General features: G+C 36.5%; 2 protein-coding genes across 2 annotated transcripts; one reads left to right on the top strand and one right to left on the bottom strand.

Moving 5' to 3' along the window:
* Positions 1-1,892: 1,892 nt before the first annotated feature.
* Positions 1,893-3,700, top strand: LOTGIDRAFT_174517 (hypothetical protein; the record flags this gene model as incomplete). The annotated part of the gene is made up of 2 exons (XM_009053849.1): positions 1,893-2,064; positions 3,462-3,700. 2 exons carry the CDS (start codon positions 1,893-1,895, stop codon positions 3,698-3,700), a joined length of 411 nt encoding a protein of 136 aa, XP_009052097.1.
* Positions 3,701-11,632: 7,932 nt separating this feature from the next.
* Positions 11,633-15,067, bottom strand: LOTGIDRAFT_174516 (hypothetical protein; the record flags this gene model as incomplete). Its single annotated transcript, XM_009053848.1, has 2 exons — positions 11,633-11,662; positions 14,468-15,067. 2 exons carry the CDS (start codon positions 15,065-15,067, stop codon positions 11,633-11,635), a joined length of 630 nt encoding a protein of 209 aa, XP_009052096.1.
* Between the last annotated feature and the right edge of the window lie 1,028 nt (positions 15,068-16,095).

Here is a 16,095-nt window from a genome sequence, read left to right as displayed (position 1 = left end):
ATATATTAACATAATTATATGGCTACATCCAACCATTCATTATTAATGAAAGCCAATGAAAATCCATCCTACATTATTTAATATTCAAAATTAATGGATGATGGCCAGGTGAAGGCGGATGATTAAGAGATTTTTAAAAAATTTTTCACTAAACTCGTCGATACAGTAAAGATTTGAATGAGAATTTATTGTTTACAACAGAACATTGCATCACATTGAATAATATATTAGACCACCCGATGGATTTCCGGAAAAATCTATAAAATGATAGTATTTTGATGAAAGAATTATCATGATAAATGCTCTCAAACGCTTTTAGAACATCAACAGATAGAAGTCCATTTTTATAGCCATGTAAGCGTCAAAATGTGTATCTTCTTGAGTTTCTACGAGACCAAAAGGCAATATTTTCCGATAATCTATGTAGACAAATTCTTTATAAATTGTGCCTTATACTGTTCTAACGATTTCAAAAGTGTATGGGTTTCAAAGATCAAGGGCCATAACTCATATATTATTTCGAATTTATTAATTTTCGTTAGGATTCACTAGGTATTCAGAATAATTCCGAATCTTCAGAATCTGAAATATAAAAGAAACCATGGACATTATAATAAGCATTTTTTATTGCTGAAACTGGGGAATTTCTGCTTTGATACTAAACAGGTTTCGTAAAAATTCAAATCGTGCCTTCTGTATAGTTGACGAGCATTTCGAAACAGACCAACATACATGGGTGACGTCAACATAGACTCCACGTTTGAAGTAGGCGTATAAAGATATAATACAATATAATATGTCATTTATTTATCTACAGTTTATATCATAAGTCATTATTGTACTCCCAATTAGTAAACAAAATCAATTTTAGTGCCTGTCAGGAATGTAGTTGTCTGGTATCTCTCGTTAGTGTTTGAAGGAGATTTGTTTTTATGAAGCGAGCTTAGGAGACAATGAATTTTTATAAATTACTTACACTGTTTTTCTTGATACTCCCTGGTGTTGTGTCTACACAGAATTTCAAATCTGATTTTTTTGTTTTGTATGAAATTGATAAACGTTATGGTGGATATAGTAATGTAATATTTGTAAAGACTTTGACAAAGTGTGCACAAATTAGTTTCATAAATTACCGTCCATCATTTGCTTATCATAAACAACGTCAACAATGCTACCTATATGAAGCTTGGCCTTGTAATTCGACAACAACTGACAAAGGAATAGCAATATATGTTGTTCTTGAAGGTAGTATTTTATTTTATATTTACTTTATCATTCGTCTTTTCATACTATATTGAATAATATGGTAGAGATTTTAGAACAGTGTTCCTCAACAGAGGAGAAATTCCTTCCCAAGAGAAGAAATGGCAGACCATGGGGAGTTGGGAGGGGGGGGGGGAGGGGGGCGGAAGCGAAGATCTACGACTGCAATTGACCCCTGGCGTACAGAAAATAAGAACATCGTGAACAAACATTCGGCACAAACGTCACATTGAACTATCTCGATATGTAGAGTACGATTTTTATCCATTCATGGTTAATCGTTGAATACAATTTTGGAGTGAAATACATTTCAAAAGATTTGGAAGAAGTCTTCAGTGGAGGAAGGATCTCATTAGGGTAGAGAAGCACTCTTTTAAAAGGTATCAGCGTTCATAACAAATTATGGTTTACGCTATTTGTTCTAAGTAAATTTCACGGAAGTATCATATGAAACTCGACGAGGAGATCAAGATTTCAACATTCTTTCTTGTTTTTGACAAAAAAGGATGGTCGATGAAATACATCAAAAATTTATGGATGTTTAAATGGCCCTGGAACATCATGTAACCTTATATACTCTATATATAGATGAGATACCAACGAATATCGCTTTCCACAAACCAACTGAGATGAGTAGTCTACTGCGAGCTCCATATTATTCCTGTAGAGGAGTTGATGGTATTTTTACAAATGATTCTATCATGCACACTCTTGATGCTACTACAGAATGGTGGTGTGTTGATTTGAAGAAGACATGCAACTTTAGAGAGATAATTTTGTATAATAGAAATGGTTCACAGGGTAAGTAGTGCTGGTTTAAAAAGCTTTATGTGCTTTATTATTTGGTGTTTGTAATAAATAATTCAAGTTCTCTCGAGAATGGTAAATGGAGCAGAAAAGCTTGGGAATTTGAATGAAAATGAAACCAGATTAAAAAAGCTAAAAATAGAAATCAAGATAATCTACTCATATGTTATCAATAATTATCAGCAAAACCTAGTTGAAAAGACGGATGGTAAGCTAGAAATGGAAAATTGAAAACTATGATTCATGTTACTCGGAGTTTCACACTATACGATCTTCAGATAACTGACCTATTTTCAGCCTGTGTCCCTACTGAAGTTCGACGAATAAAACTTATTCTCATGTCTACAAACATCAAAAATATGAAAATAGCACCGAACTCTCAAAGCACATTTGGCAACTTAAACTGAACAATAATAATTACATAATTTCCGGGGTAAAAACTCTGAGTAACGAGACATGATTCAGGTTTTGTTTTGATATTTCTATGAAAAGACAAGTATAGAATTACCTTCCTCATGCAAAATCTTGCTGCCGGATAATCTTTACCAGGTGACTGATCAGTCTTGGAAATTAATATTTATTAATTAATAAGAACACTTCTACTTTCTATTCATATTAATATTGCCCAATATTGAAGAGATTACGTCATAAAGAATTCAAATTTTGACGGTGGTTTGCTAACCTGGGTTCAATCCCATCATTGGCCGAATAATACCATCGGATTTTTTAACCCAGTTCCCCCCTGTCAGTGATGCAGGCACGTCTAGTTTTTTGGATTGAACAATAAACCGAGGCCCCGTGTGTTGCAGCCTGTGCACATTTAAGATCCCGCTGTCCTGGCAAAATTTCCCACATTGCACCCTGCATCGCGTTAACCGTACTCATTAGCCCACTTGGTGCAGAAAAGTAGGACGGAAGAAAATGAGAGGGTATTAGAGGCGAAAGTAATCCACAATCTCATTACGTAAATAAATATTGTTTGTACAAAATAAAAAAGGACAATATTCTCCTACGTTCACGTTTTAAACAGATTTCTGCGATACTTGATTTATATAATATATTGATCAGGTCTCCGATGATGAGTCAACAAATTTTTACGAAAATTATTTTGCTTCTTTGTTTTGATTAGCCTTCAGAGATTTTCGAGAAGAGGGAAGAGTAATTGCTTTTGACTTTCAATCAATAAATCAAGTTTGGCCTGAATATTGATGACAGTCACGAATGAATGAATGAGTTTGATTTACGTTGAATAATTAGTATCTTTGTCGACTTTTCGTTAAAAACAAAATTCAAGTATCAAATAAAAAAATAAAAAAAATTTGCAAGACTTCCTTTTTTCAGGAAACCGGGTTGTTATTTTGTTAATTTACTTCTTGATTTATATTTTGTAGATATTTCTAATCGAATAATTGGCTTCAAATTACGAATTAGTACCAGTGGACAGTGTGACAAAACAACATTTAACAGTTCATCACTTTGCTACAAAGATCAACAACTAACTGGACAGCTTGTGTACAACATAAAAGATTGTAACCAAATACCATCAATCCAGTTTTCATCGAGATTAATCTTTATCAGTCCCAAGCATAATGAACATTTTCATTTTAGGGAATTGGTAGTTAAAATTTAATCTATTCTGTGTAAAATGCTGATAATTTTAAAAGAATGATCCAAATCAGCAGAATATGTCTACCCCAAATTCTTACTGATCACTGTTTTTTGTGTATTTTAAATTTCTTTGCTTGTGAGTTATCATGATCGTTATTTTACTTGAGCAATTATATTATATATATATCCAAGATATTATCTTAGATTGGTGGGCAAGTTTTTGCTCGGCTTGATAAAGATGAAATATGATAATTTCCTTTAAATTTGGTGGTAAATCAATATTACTGATCCGAACGATTTTTTCAAACCCAAATGTGTTTAAGGCCTTGGTAACCGAATCCATATCCATCTGCAGAAATCTAGAAGTCTACCAAGCAGAAATAGACTAATTGAATAATGTGATACAATAATTACCCACGTAATAGACTAGTCAAACGATCATTTGGGATCTAACGACGACTGGAAAGTACAAGATCACTGTCAAAAGTGAGGAAAACTGCAGAAAAAATCTCTAAAAAATTACAAACTTAAAGTCAGTCGACCTTATACTGAGAGTTATGCGACGATGTTGCGTTCTAGTGTTTTGCAGCGTCTTTGCTGCACTTTTATACCGCTCAAGGACATGCTACAACGGTTTTCTGACGACCTTTTTTTTGATATGTCCAAAATAAACGCACTGACTCAGCGAATAGTTGCGACGATGGAGATAATTGCACGATGTCTGACGTGTCCTACACGCTTATACCACGCTTATGACACCCTTAACAACTTAATAAACCAGAAAAAGATCACTAACCTTTGTTCACTCTTTTCTGGAGATAGTTTTTCTTTGGCCATGTCCCAGTACCCCAAATGGATACCGAAGTACAGTCGAGGGGTAGGCGAATATCGCATCGCAGGGAATGGAAAGGACCAGATTTGTTGAAAAAATACAAACACACATCTTAAAGTGAATGTTTTCTTCCAATTCCATGCATAAAAAGGTGCATAAAAATTTCTTTATAAAAGGTGATTGCATTTTTTTAGGTTGGCCTTTTTGAACCTTCTGAAAAATGGCATTGTGTGTAACAAAAAATATCTACGTAAACACTTTTAATCAATGTTATGTTTTTGTAACAATTTTGGTAAAAAAAAAGCATGCGCTCTACCTCTACCATTTGATTTTATTTATGTGGCGCATGAATACATGACATTCTTTGAATAGTTATTTACCTGAACTATTATCTTCTTGGTGTATTTAAGAAATAATTAGACCGCCCGTTTATGCGAGACGTGCTGAAAACAACTTTAATTAGCTGAAGTCATGGTGACAGTAGGTTCAATTGAGAAATTTTCTAATTCTTTAGATTAATTATTCAGTAAAAAAAAACAAACAGTAGGTGGTTTAATTATGATGAAAGTTAACGACTGAACGGGTATTCATTTAGCTATTGTCTGAGGAAAGTAAAAAGTTTTTTGAATTTTTTTTCTATATTTTTTAAGTTGAATAGCTTTGAAATAGTACTGTTAGTCTTTGAATGTCTTTGCGTTGATAATGTTTTGTAAGTTTACATTGAAAAACCTTTCTCTCTGGTGGGAATGAGGAAGGGTGAAAGGGGCAAGTTTCAGTAATGTCTTACTATGAACTTGAAAGTGTGGATATTTAAAACTTTAAGACTTTAATACATATACATGTACATTCTGAAATTACAAAAAAAATACAATAATAAATATTTGCTTATATGGAGTTATTTCCCTTGAATTTACATAAAAACGAAAAGGGAAAGGTTTTAAGGATTCGCATTATTTTCCTTACAAATATTATAAATTATCAGCAATAATGCATAAATGACTAGACATGCGTTGGATATAAAATAAATATGCAAATGTGTAAAAGAAGACGTAAACTATGATGCAAATGAATGAAATTTCGAACACGTTGACTGAATATAAATCACGTAAATCTATGAATCTAAAATCATAAGAATGATATAATGGAATGAATTAAGACAGTAAAGATTGCATAATTGCTAATATACCTGAAGAATTTTGTCCTTCACCCCAAATCAAACCACTCAGACGGGAACAGATCTCTCTTGTGCAGTGAATGAACAAGTAAAAATGGCGCTGGACTAAACTGTTGCCAAGAGTATCTAACTCGTGCAACTAAAGTTGTGTCAAGGGTATTTAACTCTTGCACTGATTATATTAAATGCTACAGACTACAACAAATTAAATTGCGGCCGACAAAATATGAAATAAATGAAATAAGAGACAAAACCCCCAATTTCACAACATCCTCCACACAACAAGGAGTGTATGAAGTAAATATAACATAAATCATTAACAGTGATGTAAATTGTGTCCAAATGTTAACATTATTTTAAACATGTCCTAAAATTGAACTAAATGACTTGTTACAAACATCACTACAATTTTGAATTATTGTTCATCACATTCCAACACTGGACAACATCTCTGTATTGAGCGCTTAAATTCTCCATGTTTAGTTTAAACCTTCACGTTACGTACTATCCCATCTGTTCCTGGATAAACTTCAATTATATTTGATAATTCCCATTTACCGCGTGGTATATTAGGATCAGTAAGCAAAACAATGTCACCAATTTTCAGTTGTCGTTTTTTACAAATCCATTTAGATCTCTTCATCAGTGTCGGGAAATATTCTTTCACAAATCTACTAAAGAATCTATTGACGAGCATCTGCACAAACTCAAATCAGCAGTTGCTCTACCCAGGATAAAATGGTTTGGAGTTAAAGCAGAATAGTCATTTGGGTCACTAGACGAATAGGTAATTGGTCGACTGTTTAGAAGGCACTTCACTTCGGCAAATATAGTTGACATTTCATTCCAGGTTAGCACTTGTTCTCCAACAGTAACCTTCAATGCTTTCTTGGTTTGCTTTATAAGACTTTCAAAGATACCTCCTTGGTGCGGGCTTAAAGGGGTGTTAAACTTCCACTTGGTTTTGTGCAATGTGGCAAAATCTTTGATCTGATGTTTACCATTAATATAAAGCTGTCGAAGCTCCTTCTCAGCTCCAATAAAATTAGATCAATTATCGGAGATTATGACTTCTGGCCATCCATGATTGGCTACAAATCTTCGTAAGGCTTGAAGGAATGCTGATGTGGATAGGTTCTCAATCACTTCTAAATGGACAGCTCTTACAGAAGCACAAGTGAATATGGCTCCCCATGCCTTCATTATCTTGTTTCGTGAGATCTTCAAGTTGAAAGGTCCAAATAGATCTACACCAGTTACAGTGAAGGTGGGGTAAATGGCTTCAATCTATCTGAGGGTAAGTCAGCCATTAAAGTGGTGTGAGCAGGTTGTCTGAGTTTTCTACAAATAACACAATGTCTTATAAATCCCTATACACTATTTCTACCTCTCACAATCCAAAATTTGCGTCTGATATCACTTAATGTTCTTTCTGTACCACAATGGCCATTTCTTATGTGATAGTCTGCTATAATAAGCTTAACAATACTGTGTCCTGGTAGGAGTAAAACAGGGTGAATCTCATCATATCCAAGTGGTGATTTTCTTAATCTCCCTCCTACTCGAATGATACCATTTTTGAGCAATGGGGCTAAATCTCTGTAACGTTCTTCCCAATCTGTCATTGGTTTTTGTGTAAACTCTATTAACTTAAGCTCAGAACGTGTAATCTACTCTGGCTCTAACACAGTATCATCATAGGTTTTCTGCTTCCTAGCTCTATTGATGAATCGATAACAGTAGCACATAACTCTCACCAATTTGGCATAGCAGGAAAACCTACAAATATCGATCATATCAGCTAATTTGGTGACAGGACATAAGATTTTGGGTGGTCGAAATTCTGTACATGGCTCCAATGGATCTCTAAAGTCCCTAGGCCAGTCAGATTTAGGCAATTTAAAAAAGGAAGGCCCATGCATCCATCGCTCATTTAATTGCTCAATAGAAATACCCCTACTGAGATCATCTGCGGGATTATCCTCAGTGCGCAAATATCTAAATTTATCAATTCCCCATGCAGCCTGAATTTCAGAGACACGTAAGCCAACGAAAGGTTTCAAAAGTGCGGATTCGGATCTTAACCAAAATAACACAACCTGGGAGTCTGACCACAGTGTTACACTGCTAGGTTGATGTTCTAATTCATCATATATTGTCTTAGCTAGTCTAGATGATACCAAAGCTGCCATAAGTTCTAATCTAGGAATGGTGGTTTGATGAAGAGGGGCAACTCTTCCCTTTGCCGATACCAATCTAGCTTCTGAACCATTTGACGTGTTCCATAATAGGTAAGCAATTCCACCATAGGCTTTGTTACTGGCATCACCAAATACATGTAGCTCTGGACTTCCAATAGCAGTTGTGGGTCTCAGACATCTCGGGAAGTTGACTTTGTTCAAGTTTTGGAGATCTTCAAATAAATTGTACCATGTTTGATGAAGCTCTTGTGGTAAGGGATCAACCCAGTCCAATGATAATCGCCATAAGTCTTGTAATGCAATCTTTGCTCTTATAGTTACTCCACTGGCTAATCCTAAAGGATCGTAGATCATAGCCACTTTGGAAAGAATGATTCTCTTTGTAAGCTTCTCAACTGTTATCTCTTTAACAAGACATTTTATGACGTCAGCTTCTGGATTCCAACAAATGCCAAGTGTTTTGGTATCGTTCTTATTTGAAGTTAATTCTATGTTTCTTGAGTCAGGAACATTTAAATCTTCTATAAATGGTGTTCAATCCAATTCATTGTGAACTGTCTTGTGTGAGCAATACCATTGTTTAACGTTGAAGCTCCCAGTTTTCAAGACGGCTTCCAGTTGATTGATGCAGGTTACAGCTTCTGATGGAGTGCTGCAAGAGTGAATGAGATCATCCAGTATTTTAGCAGCTTCACGAAATAAAACAGCGTTATCCTTAGCCATTCTCAACATCACATAGCTAGCCATGGCTGGTGAGGGTTTGTCTCCAAAAGCCACTCTTAAGAGTCTGTAAATTGTTGGCGATTGTTGTTGGTTCAGATTTCTCCACAGAAATCTATGGACTTGTGTATCTCTCTCTTCCAATAGAATCTGCAGGAACATTTTTGAAATATCTCCCATAAATGCAACAGCATTCTCTCTAAATCTTAGTAAAACTCCGAGTAGGTTTCCAATTAAGCAGGGTCCTCTACAAAGGAATGAATTTAGCGATGTACCATTTATCAGTGTAGCTGGATCAAAGACAACTCTTAATGGGGTACTCTCCTTATCAGGTCTATAAATACCGTGGTGGGGCAAATAATAAACTGGATTATCCTCTGAATAGTTATCAGTTGGTTTCACTTCAGCTGCCCAGCCATTTTTCTCATATTCATTAATCACTTTATTGTACAGTTCAGCTTTCACTGGGTCCTTGAGTAAGTTTCGCTCTAATGATGTCAATTGAATAATTGTTTGGTAATAATGAAGGGTCCTTTTTCCAGGGAATACCTATGGAATATCTATTACCATCATGGTTGCAAGTCTCTTCGAATACCTTCATGGTAAGTTTATCTTCTAGTGACAAAGCAGTAACTGGACATGAACAATCAGGTGCTTGTATTCCTATTGTCTCCAGTGCATAAAATTTTTGTAGGTCAATCTTCTCTACAAAGTTGATGGAACAGAGTTGTGCCATTCTGGAACTACCATCTGGGCCAAAAACATACCATCCCAATTTCGTTCTTCGGGCTAGAGGTTCATATTCTAATCCTTGTCTGACCTCTTCTTCAGCATGAATATGACTGTAATGGACACCAAGTACCATATCTATAGTTCCTCCACAGTGATTGATATCATCCACAATATCTGCTAAATGTGGAAATGATTTGAGCCACTCTCTATTCAACTTGGGAATATCGAGTACAGTAGAATCTAGCTCATGGGCCTCAATATCATATTCTTCCGCTCCATTTGCAGCTAGGATTTTGAATTTAACTCGTCTACTGTCTTTCTGGTGTATCTGTTTTCCACCTACTACTGCAAGGTCTATTCTCTCCTTGGTACCTTGTAATTTAAGGTCCTTGGAGAAGCCTTTACGAATAATTGTTGTACCAGCACCACTATCAAGGAGTATATTTCCCCCATATGTAACGTCCACCAGGTGTTAGGAATTTAGCTCGAAGTACAGGAAGAATTCCCGCTTTATGTTGAAACACTGCTAGCTGTGGGTGGGTTTGTATGAAGGAGGGTGTTGTGCAACCTAGTACAACCATCTTTACCACAGGGACGTTTTCTTCTGCAGTCCTTTGACAGGTGACCTTTAGCTAAACAACTGAAACACAGTCTCAACTCCTTGACCTTCCTCATCATATGGTAGGTTTTTAAATACAGAACAGTCGTATATTCTATGATTCTCTTCACAGACGTGACAAAATCCACTTTTCTGCGTAATATTAACAGATCTTGTTGGTTTCGAAGAAGTATTTGTAGATGACTTTAGGATGTCTCCGAAATCGGGGTCAAACATAGCTCTGACATGTTTTCTTATGAAGGCATTGATATGTTCAATGTTTGGTGTTTCATTTCTATCTCTAATGGTAGTTGAACAAGATTTCCATTTGTCTATCAAATGATCTGGCAATCTTCTGATGATCATTCTAAGGTTATCTGTGGCATTGACATCAGATTCATATTTAATCAATTTCAAAGTTGCTATGCAATTGATGATATCCATCGATAGGTCTCTCAATCTGCTTCTATCATTGGAATAAATCTTACTTCCTTTGGTCAGTTTGTTGATCCATTTCTTGATATACTACTTCTCTGTCCAAACTCTTGTTTCAGGGAATTCAGTGCAGTGGTATACATTATTCCTTGATTCCCCATACCAGAAAGTAGATGAGCTGCATCGCCTTCAAGATGCATCTTTAATTGCGTCATCCTCATGCCGTCCCGTAGGTGTTGTTTATCGTGTATGTTGAGCTTGAATTTCTCTATGAAATCTACGTATTTCAGAGCATTACCATCAAATTTTGGTATTTCTACTGCAGGAATATCTCTGGTTGCTTCTATTTTGAACAATGCTTCCGCTACGGATATATCTCTGAGTTGATTTGAAAAGTCAGTCTCTTTAAACTCTTCTAATTTGTCAATCCAATCATCAACAGCTTCCAGTTGATTATTGTTCGTAAGTTGTGTCGTAACAGTTGAGTTTCCATTGATTGCAGTAGATGATGGCAGAGTTTCATTTGTTGCATTGGCTGAGATAGACTCTGTATTCAAAAGAGGTTCTATTTCGTTATGTTGCTCTTCGATACTCGATGGAGGCGCGTTCATTGTAGTCTCTTCAGTGTTATGTGAAGTGCTTGTATTTAGAGTAGAGATAGAAGCCGGATTGGCTCCCAGTGAGGTAATATAATCTTCTATAATCTCTTCTATGTCATGTAGAGTTGATACCAATTCATCATCCCATTGATCTAATCTGCCTTCTTCTGTTTCCTTGACTAAACCATACAATGCGCCATTAGCTTGCCTAGCTGATGAACAGTCAGCCTTAATAGCATCCAATTCCTTGGTTGTTCTTCGTGCTGTTATGCTTTGACTCTCAATAGAAGTTTTTACTCGGTTGATGGCGCGAGTTATTCTACCCTTGAGGATCTTCCTATTCTGTTTAGTCTCTGCAAGGAGTTCATTTTGTCCTCCGGGTTTCTGTGCACATCAGCAACTGTCACTTCCTCGTCTGACATTTTGATTTTACTTTCCACCAAATATCACCTTCAAGACCATTAAATTCTCTTCTGTTGAGTAGAAATTCTCCAGGAACATATAGAATCTCTCCTGATGTTTATACTCTTCTACCACAGAATACTTCTTCAATTTCTCTTGAAAATTCTTCAGAACTTTATTATGGTGGGAATGAGGAAGGGTGGAAGGGGCAAGTTTCAGTAATGTCTTACTATGAACTTGAAAGTGTGGATATTTAAAACTTTAAGACTTTAATACATATACATGTACATTCTGAAATGACAAAAAAAATACAATAATAAATATTTGCTTATATGGAGTTATTTCCCTTTGGCTATATTTCGATGCACGGTTTTTGATTTCGGGGAAGGGAGGGTTTGATTCTCCCAAATGTACAGGCCTAGGGTGGAGCAGACACTTTATTTAGAAATTAGGATTAAGGGTCTTGATATTGGGTTTTCTTCTGTTCTTATTCTGATCTGAAATTAGAAAAAATAACTCGCCCGATGGGCGAGAAGTATAGTATCTGTTATGTACTGATTGTTTTTAGTTTACTGTGAACAATATTATCATTTAAGTTCTTATTTTTTGAATATGCAACTATCATTTTCTGCTTATAGACATGGGGGAATTTCTCTTGAAGGCTCTTATAGTGGGCATGAACTATCTTGCTTGCTCGATTGCTGGTTGTATTAAACGGGACAACAAAGGGTGCTATGCCTACATTATGATGAATATTTAGTCCTATAGGTCTTGCTGTATTCAATGTCTCAATCCAATGGGCCTCCCTAGATTGACGGAATTTGGTAGTTTCATCTTCTGGCAAGTCAATTTCTATTCGCTCAATTGGGATTAGGGTGAGATCGTCTATTGAATGGTCGTTGAGGTTGAAATGATTAGAAACAGGCTTGTCTTTCTTTAATTTGATGTCTGACCTATGAGCATTAAAGCGAGTTCGTAAATTATTCTTAGTTTCTCCTACATATTGTTTGGGGCATTTCTTGCATGAAATTAAATATATTACATTCGAATGTTCACATGTTAGATGTTCCTGGATCGGGTACCTTTTATTCGTAGAGTTGCTTACAAAATAATGAGTTTCTGATATAAAGGGACATGTTTTGCATCTACTGGACAAACATGGAGCACTTCTTAAACCTTGAGGTACTTCGGCATAAAGTCTGTTTTTGGCTGCTATCTGTGCTAAGGTGGAATTTTTTATGTTTCGTAAAAATCGTTTAGAGTACCCACGCTCTTTCAGTTTTGAGAAAACAATCGTACAGGCTTGGTTGAAATCAGAAGATCTTGTACAAATTCGATGAAATCGTAAAACTTGTGACTTAATTATACCAGAAAAGGTATGTTTTGGGTGAAAGGAGCTCTTGTGCAAGAGTTGATGAGTATCAGTTTCTTTGAAATACACTTTAATATCCAGTTTATTTGTTTCTGCTATGGAATCTCCCTTAAAGACTGTGGTATCGAGAAAGTCTATGCTTTTGTCACTCACGTTTGCGGTTAGTTTGATAGAAGGGTGGTGGTTGTTGAGAATTTCAAAGAATTCCCAAAACTGTTCGATTGAATAAGTCCAAACCATAAAAATGTCATGGGGCAACACCTCACGTTCCCACTCTGCCATGAAAAGGTTTGCGTACGAAGGGGCGAATCGTTTGCCCATTGCTGTCCCTGAAGTTTGTAAATATGTTTTACCATTAAATGTGAAATCGTTTCGACTAAGACAAATCTCTAAAAGCTGTAGAATTGCATCGTCGGGTCTGTTTGGATCTGGGTTTCTATTAAAAGCTTTACGAACTGCCGTTAAACCAGTAGTGTTATCGATATTGGTATACATAGAAGAAACGTCGATAGAAATTAAAATAGCATTAGAGGGAACTCGAAGATTTTTTATTTTATTGACAAAATCGGTTGTGTCTTTAAGGTAGGCGCGATGTTGGCATGCTAGAGGTAGTAAGAAATGATCAATGTATTCTGACACTGCATATGACTCACTACAACAGTCAGATATAATCGGGCGGCCTTTCGGGATTTTATTCGAGATAAACCACTCCTTGGTTGGATTCTTATGGATTTTAGGCAAAGTGTACAAATGTCTCTCGCGACAATCAGGTTTGGCAGACAGATAGTCATATTGTTTCTGTTTGAGATAACTAGTTTTGACTAAATCGGCAAGAATATTATTAATCATGTTAGCAGTTTCTTTGAAACTTGGTTTCGGTAAAATGGCATAATGTTTAGGATTATTCAGTTGATTCTCTGCTTCTGAAACGTAATCCTCCCTATTCAGAATGACACAACATGAACCTTTGTCACTCTTTTTAATAATAATGCTATCGTCTTTCTTAAGTAAGTTTAACGCTTCACGTTCCACTCGTGTGAGATTAGGCTTTTCGTGTGTCATGGAAAGATTCACTGTTTGGCTATTCATACTCGCAAATGCTTTCAATATATCAGGATGGATGGCGGCCTGAGGGGGTGTCCACGTGGATTTAGGAATAAACATTGTTCTAGCACCACGTGGGGGGTGGTTTCGAAAAAAATATGTGCAGCTAAGGTTTCGTTGAAATCGTTCAATGGATGGTCGGAGATAATTCAAGTTAGCTATCTTTGGTGTGGGAATAAACTTAAGTCCACGGTCTAAGATTGAATGCTGAAGGGGTGTGAGAATTTTGCGGCTCAAGTTAACTACAGTTTGGCCTAGCGGTGGCCTCTCAGTTTTTTTATCCCCAGTAATTAGTTTAAAGACTTACTCGATGCTTGAAGCTGGTGTATCCAAAACAAATAGATGCTGTTTGCTGTTTCTGGAGACCAATGAAGATTATCAACTGTTTCGAATTCTTCTTCGTAGGGTGGTAAGATTGTTGCGCTGTTGATACTAGACTCCATCATCATGCTGTTGAGAGTGCTGAGATTCTGTTGTGCTTTCTTCGAGATTTTATTTGAAATGGGTATACATGTGAAGAGGATCTTGGAGTTTGGGAAGGTTTTGTTGGCTGTGGCGATTAATTTCTGGGCTTGGTTAAAAGAGGTCTTTGGTATCTGATCACGGTTGTTGAGGCCTACATGAAGAATAATGGTAGTAGGTTTGGGATCGTGGTCATATGATTCCAGGATTGACTGTATGTGATGGATTTGGGCACCGGGGTAAGAATGTATTTCGGTGTCTGAACTGGTTTTGGTAATTCGATTCAGGTTAGATGATCCAATTATTAAGGTAGATTTCTTTAGAGCAGGTAGTTTCCATAATGATTTGTCCTTGGTTTGGTGATAATACGGTTTGGTAGCGGATATAATGGTCGTCGACGGTGTGATTGGTACTGGTTTGGTAGTTGTTAGAATTGTAGCATTGGGAACGGACTGGGATCTGGTTCGAGGAGGGGAAGGTCTGGATACACGTCTCGACTTGGATGGAGACTGAGGGGTGTTTTGCTGGTCCAAAAACGCACAGAAGGAAGAAAGGTTGGCGGATCCTGGATCACGTGGTGAAGATTCAGATGGTGTGGAAGGGGAAGACGAGTCTGAAAGTGAAAAGAGAAGGGGTGTGCCCTCTCTACGAGAGCGTTTACCTATGTCTGCTGGACTAGGAGTAGGTGAACTTCGGGCTCGTTTAGGGGTTTGGTTCGGCAGCGTGTTGGCTCTAGATGGTGCAGGTGTAGTGTCCATTTCAGTTGGTAGAGATATGGTTACTCTGGTTTTTGTTTCGTTGATTGTTTGGTAGAATTTGGAGATTACAGCTTGAGTGAGACGTTTCCCATAGGAGCGACGGGCCCAGGACAGGGCATGAGAAACGATGCGGTCGACGGCAGGTGATGATAGAGACTTGGTACGAATGGTGGTCAGCTTCTCTTGAAGTGTGGTTTATTTCGTTTAAACGAATTAGTTATTTCGTTTAAACGAATTAATTATTTCGTTTAAACGAAATAAACATAGGGTATTTCGTTTAGATGAATTAATTATTTCGTTTAAACGAAATAACATTCCTTTTTAAACGAAATAATTAATTCGTTTAAACGAAATAATTAATTCGTTTAATCGAAATTTCGTTTAAACCAAATAAATTATGTTAATTCGTTTAAACGAATTAATTATTTCGTTTAAACGAAATAATTATTTCGTTTAAACGAAATAATAAATAAATATGTTTACAATTGCGCCTTAAGGGCTCCGTGTTATGTCCTAGATGCAACCACTGAATGCAACCAATGGACTGATGGTGACGGTGATGGAAATTAGACTCGATGGTTTTCTCCAGGACCAAACGCCATTCAATCTGACAGATGCGTCCGTTTACATGAAGATCCAACCAATTCCTTTGAGTGGGAAACAATGCTATGTGACCGCCATTATGCATTCATATGCCAACAATATACATGTATCGGTATGTATTTTCTCTTGTCTTTTACTTCTTGGAAAACCTCTTTAAGCTTATTTGACAAACTTTACAGATGAGTTTATGTCGTGTGGTTATCAAGATCTTTTTTCAATGGATGGAGCATAGTCATGTAACCGAATTTCGTGCTAACCTATTTTTCGTGCATCTCCGGAAATGATAAATAATTTACAACTGCGACCTCGAGTGACCCCTGCAATGGTATGTTTTGATAAACATGGGTTATCTCTACAACGTCAACTTGCAGAATTTTTGTTGTCGTTTCAAAGCCACGTCCAATTTATCATTTATTTTAACATGT

Source organism: Lottia gigantea, assembly GCF_000327385.1.
Source record: "Lottia gigantea unplaced genomic scaffold LOTGIsca_200, whole genome shotgun sequence".
NCBI lineage: Eukaryota > Metazoa > Mollusca > Gastropoda > Lottiidae > Lottia > Lottia gigantea.
This window is presented reverse-complemented; position numbering and strand designations above follow the sequence as displayed.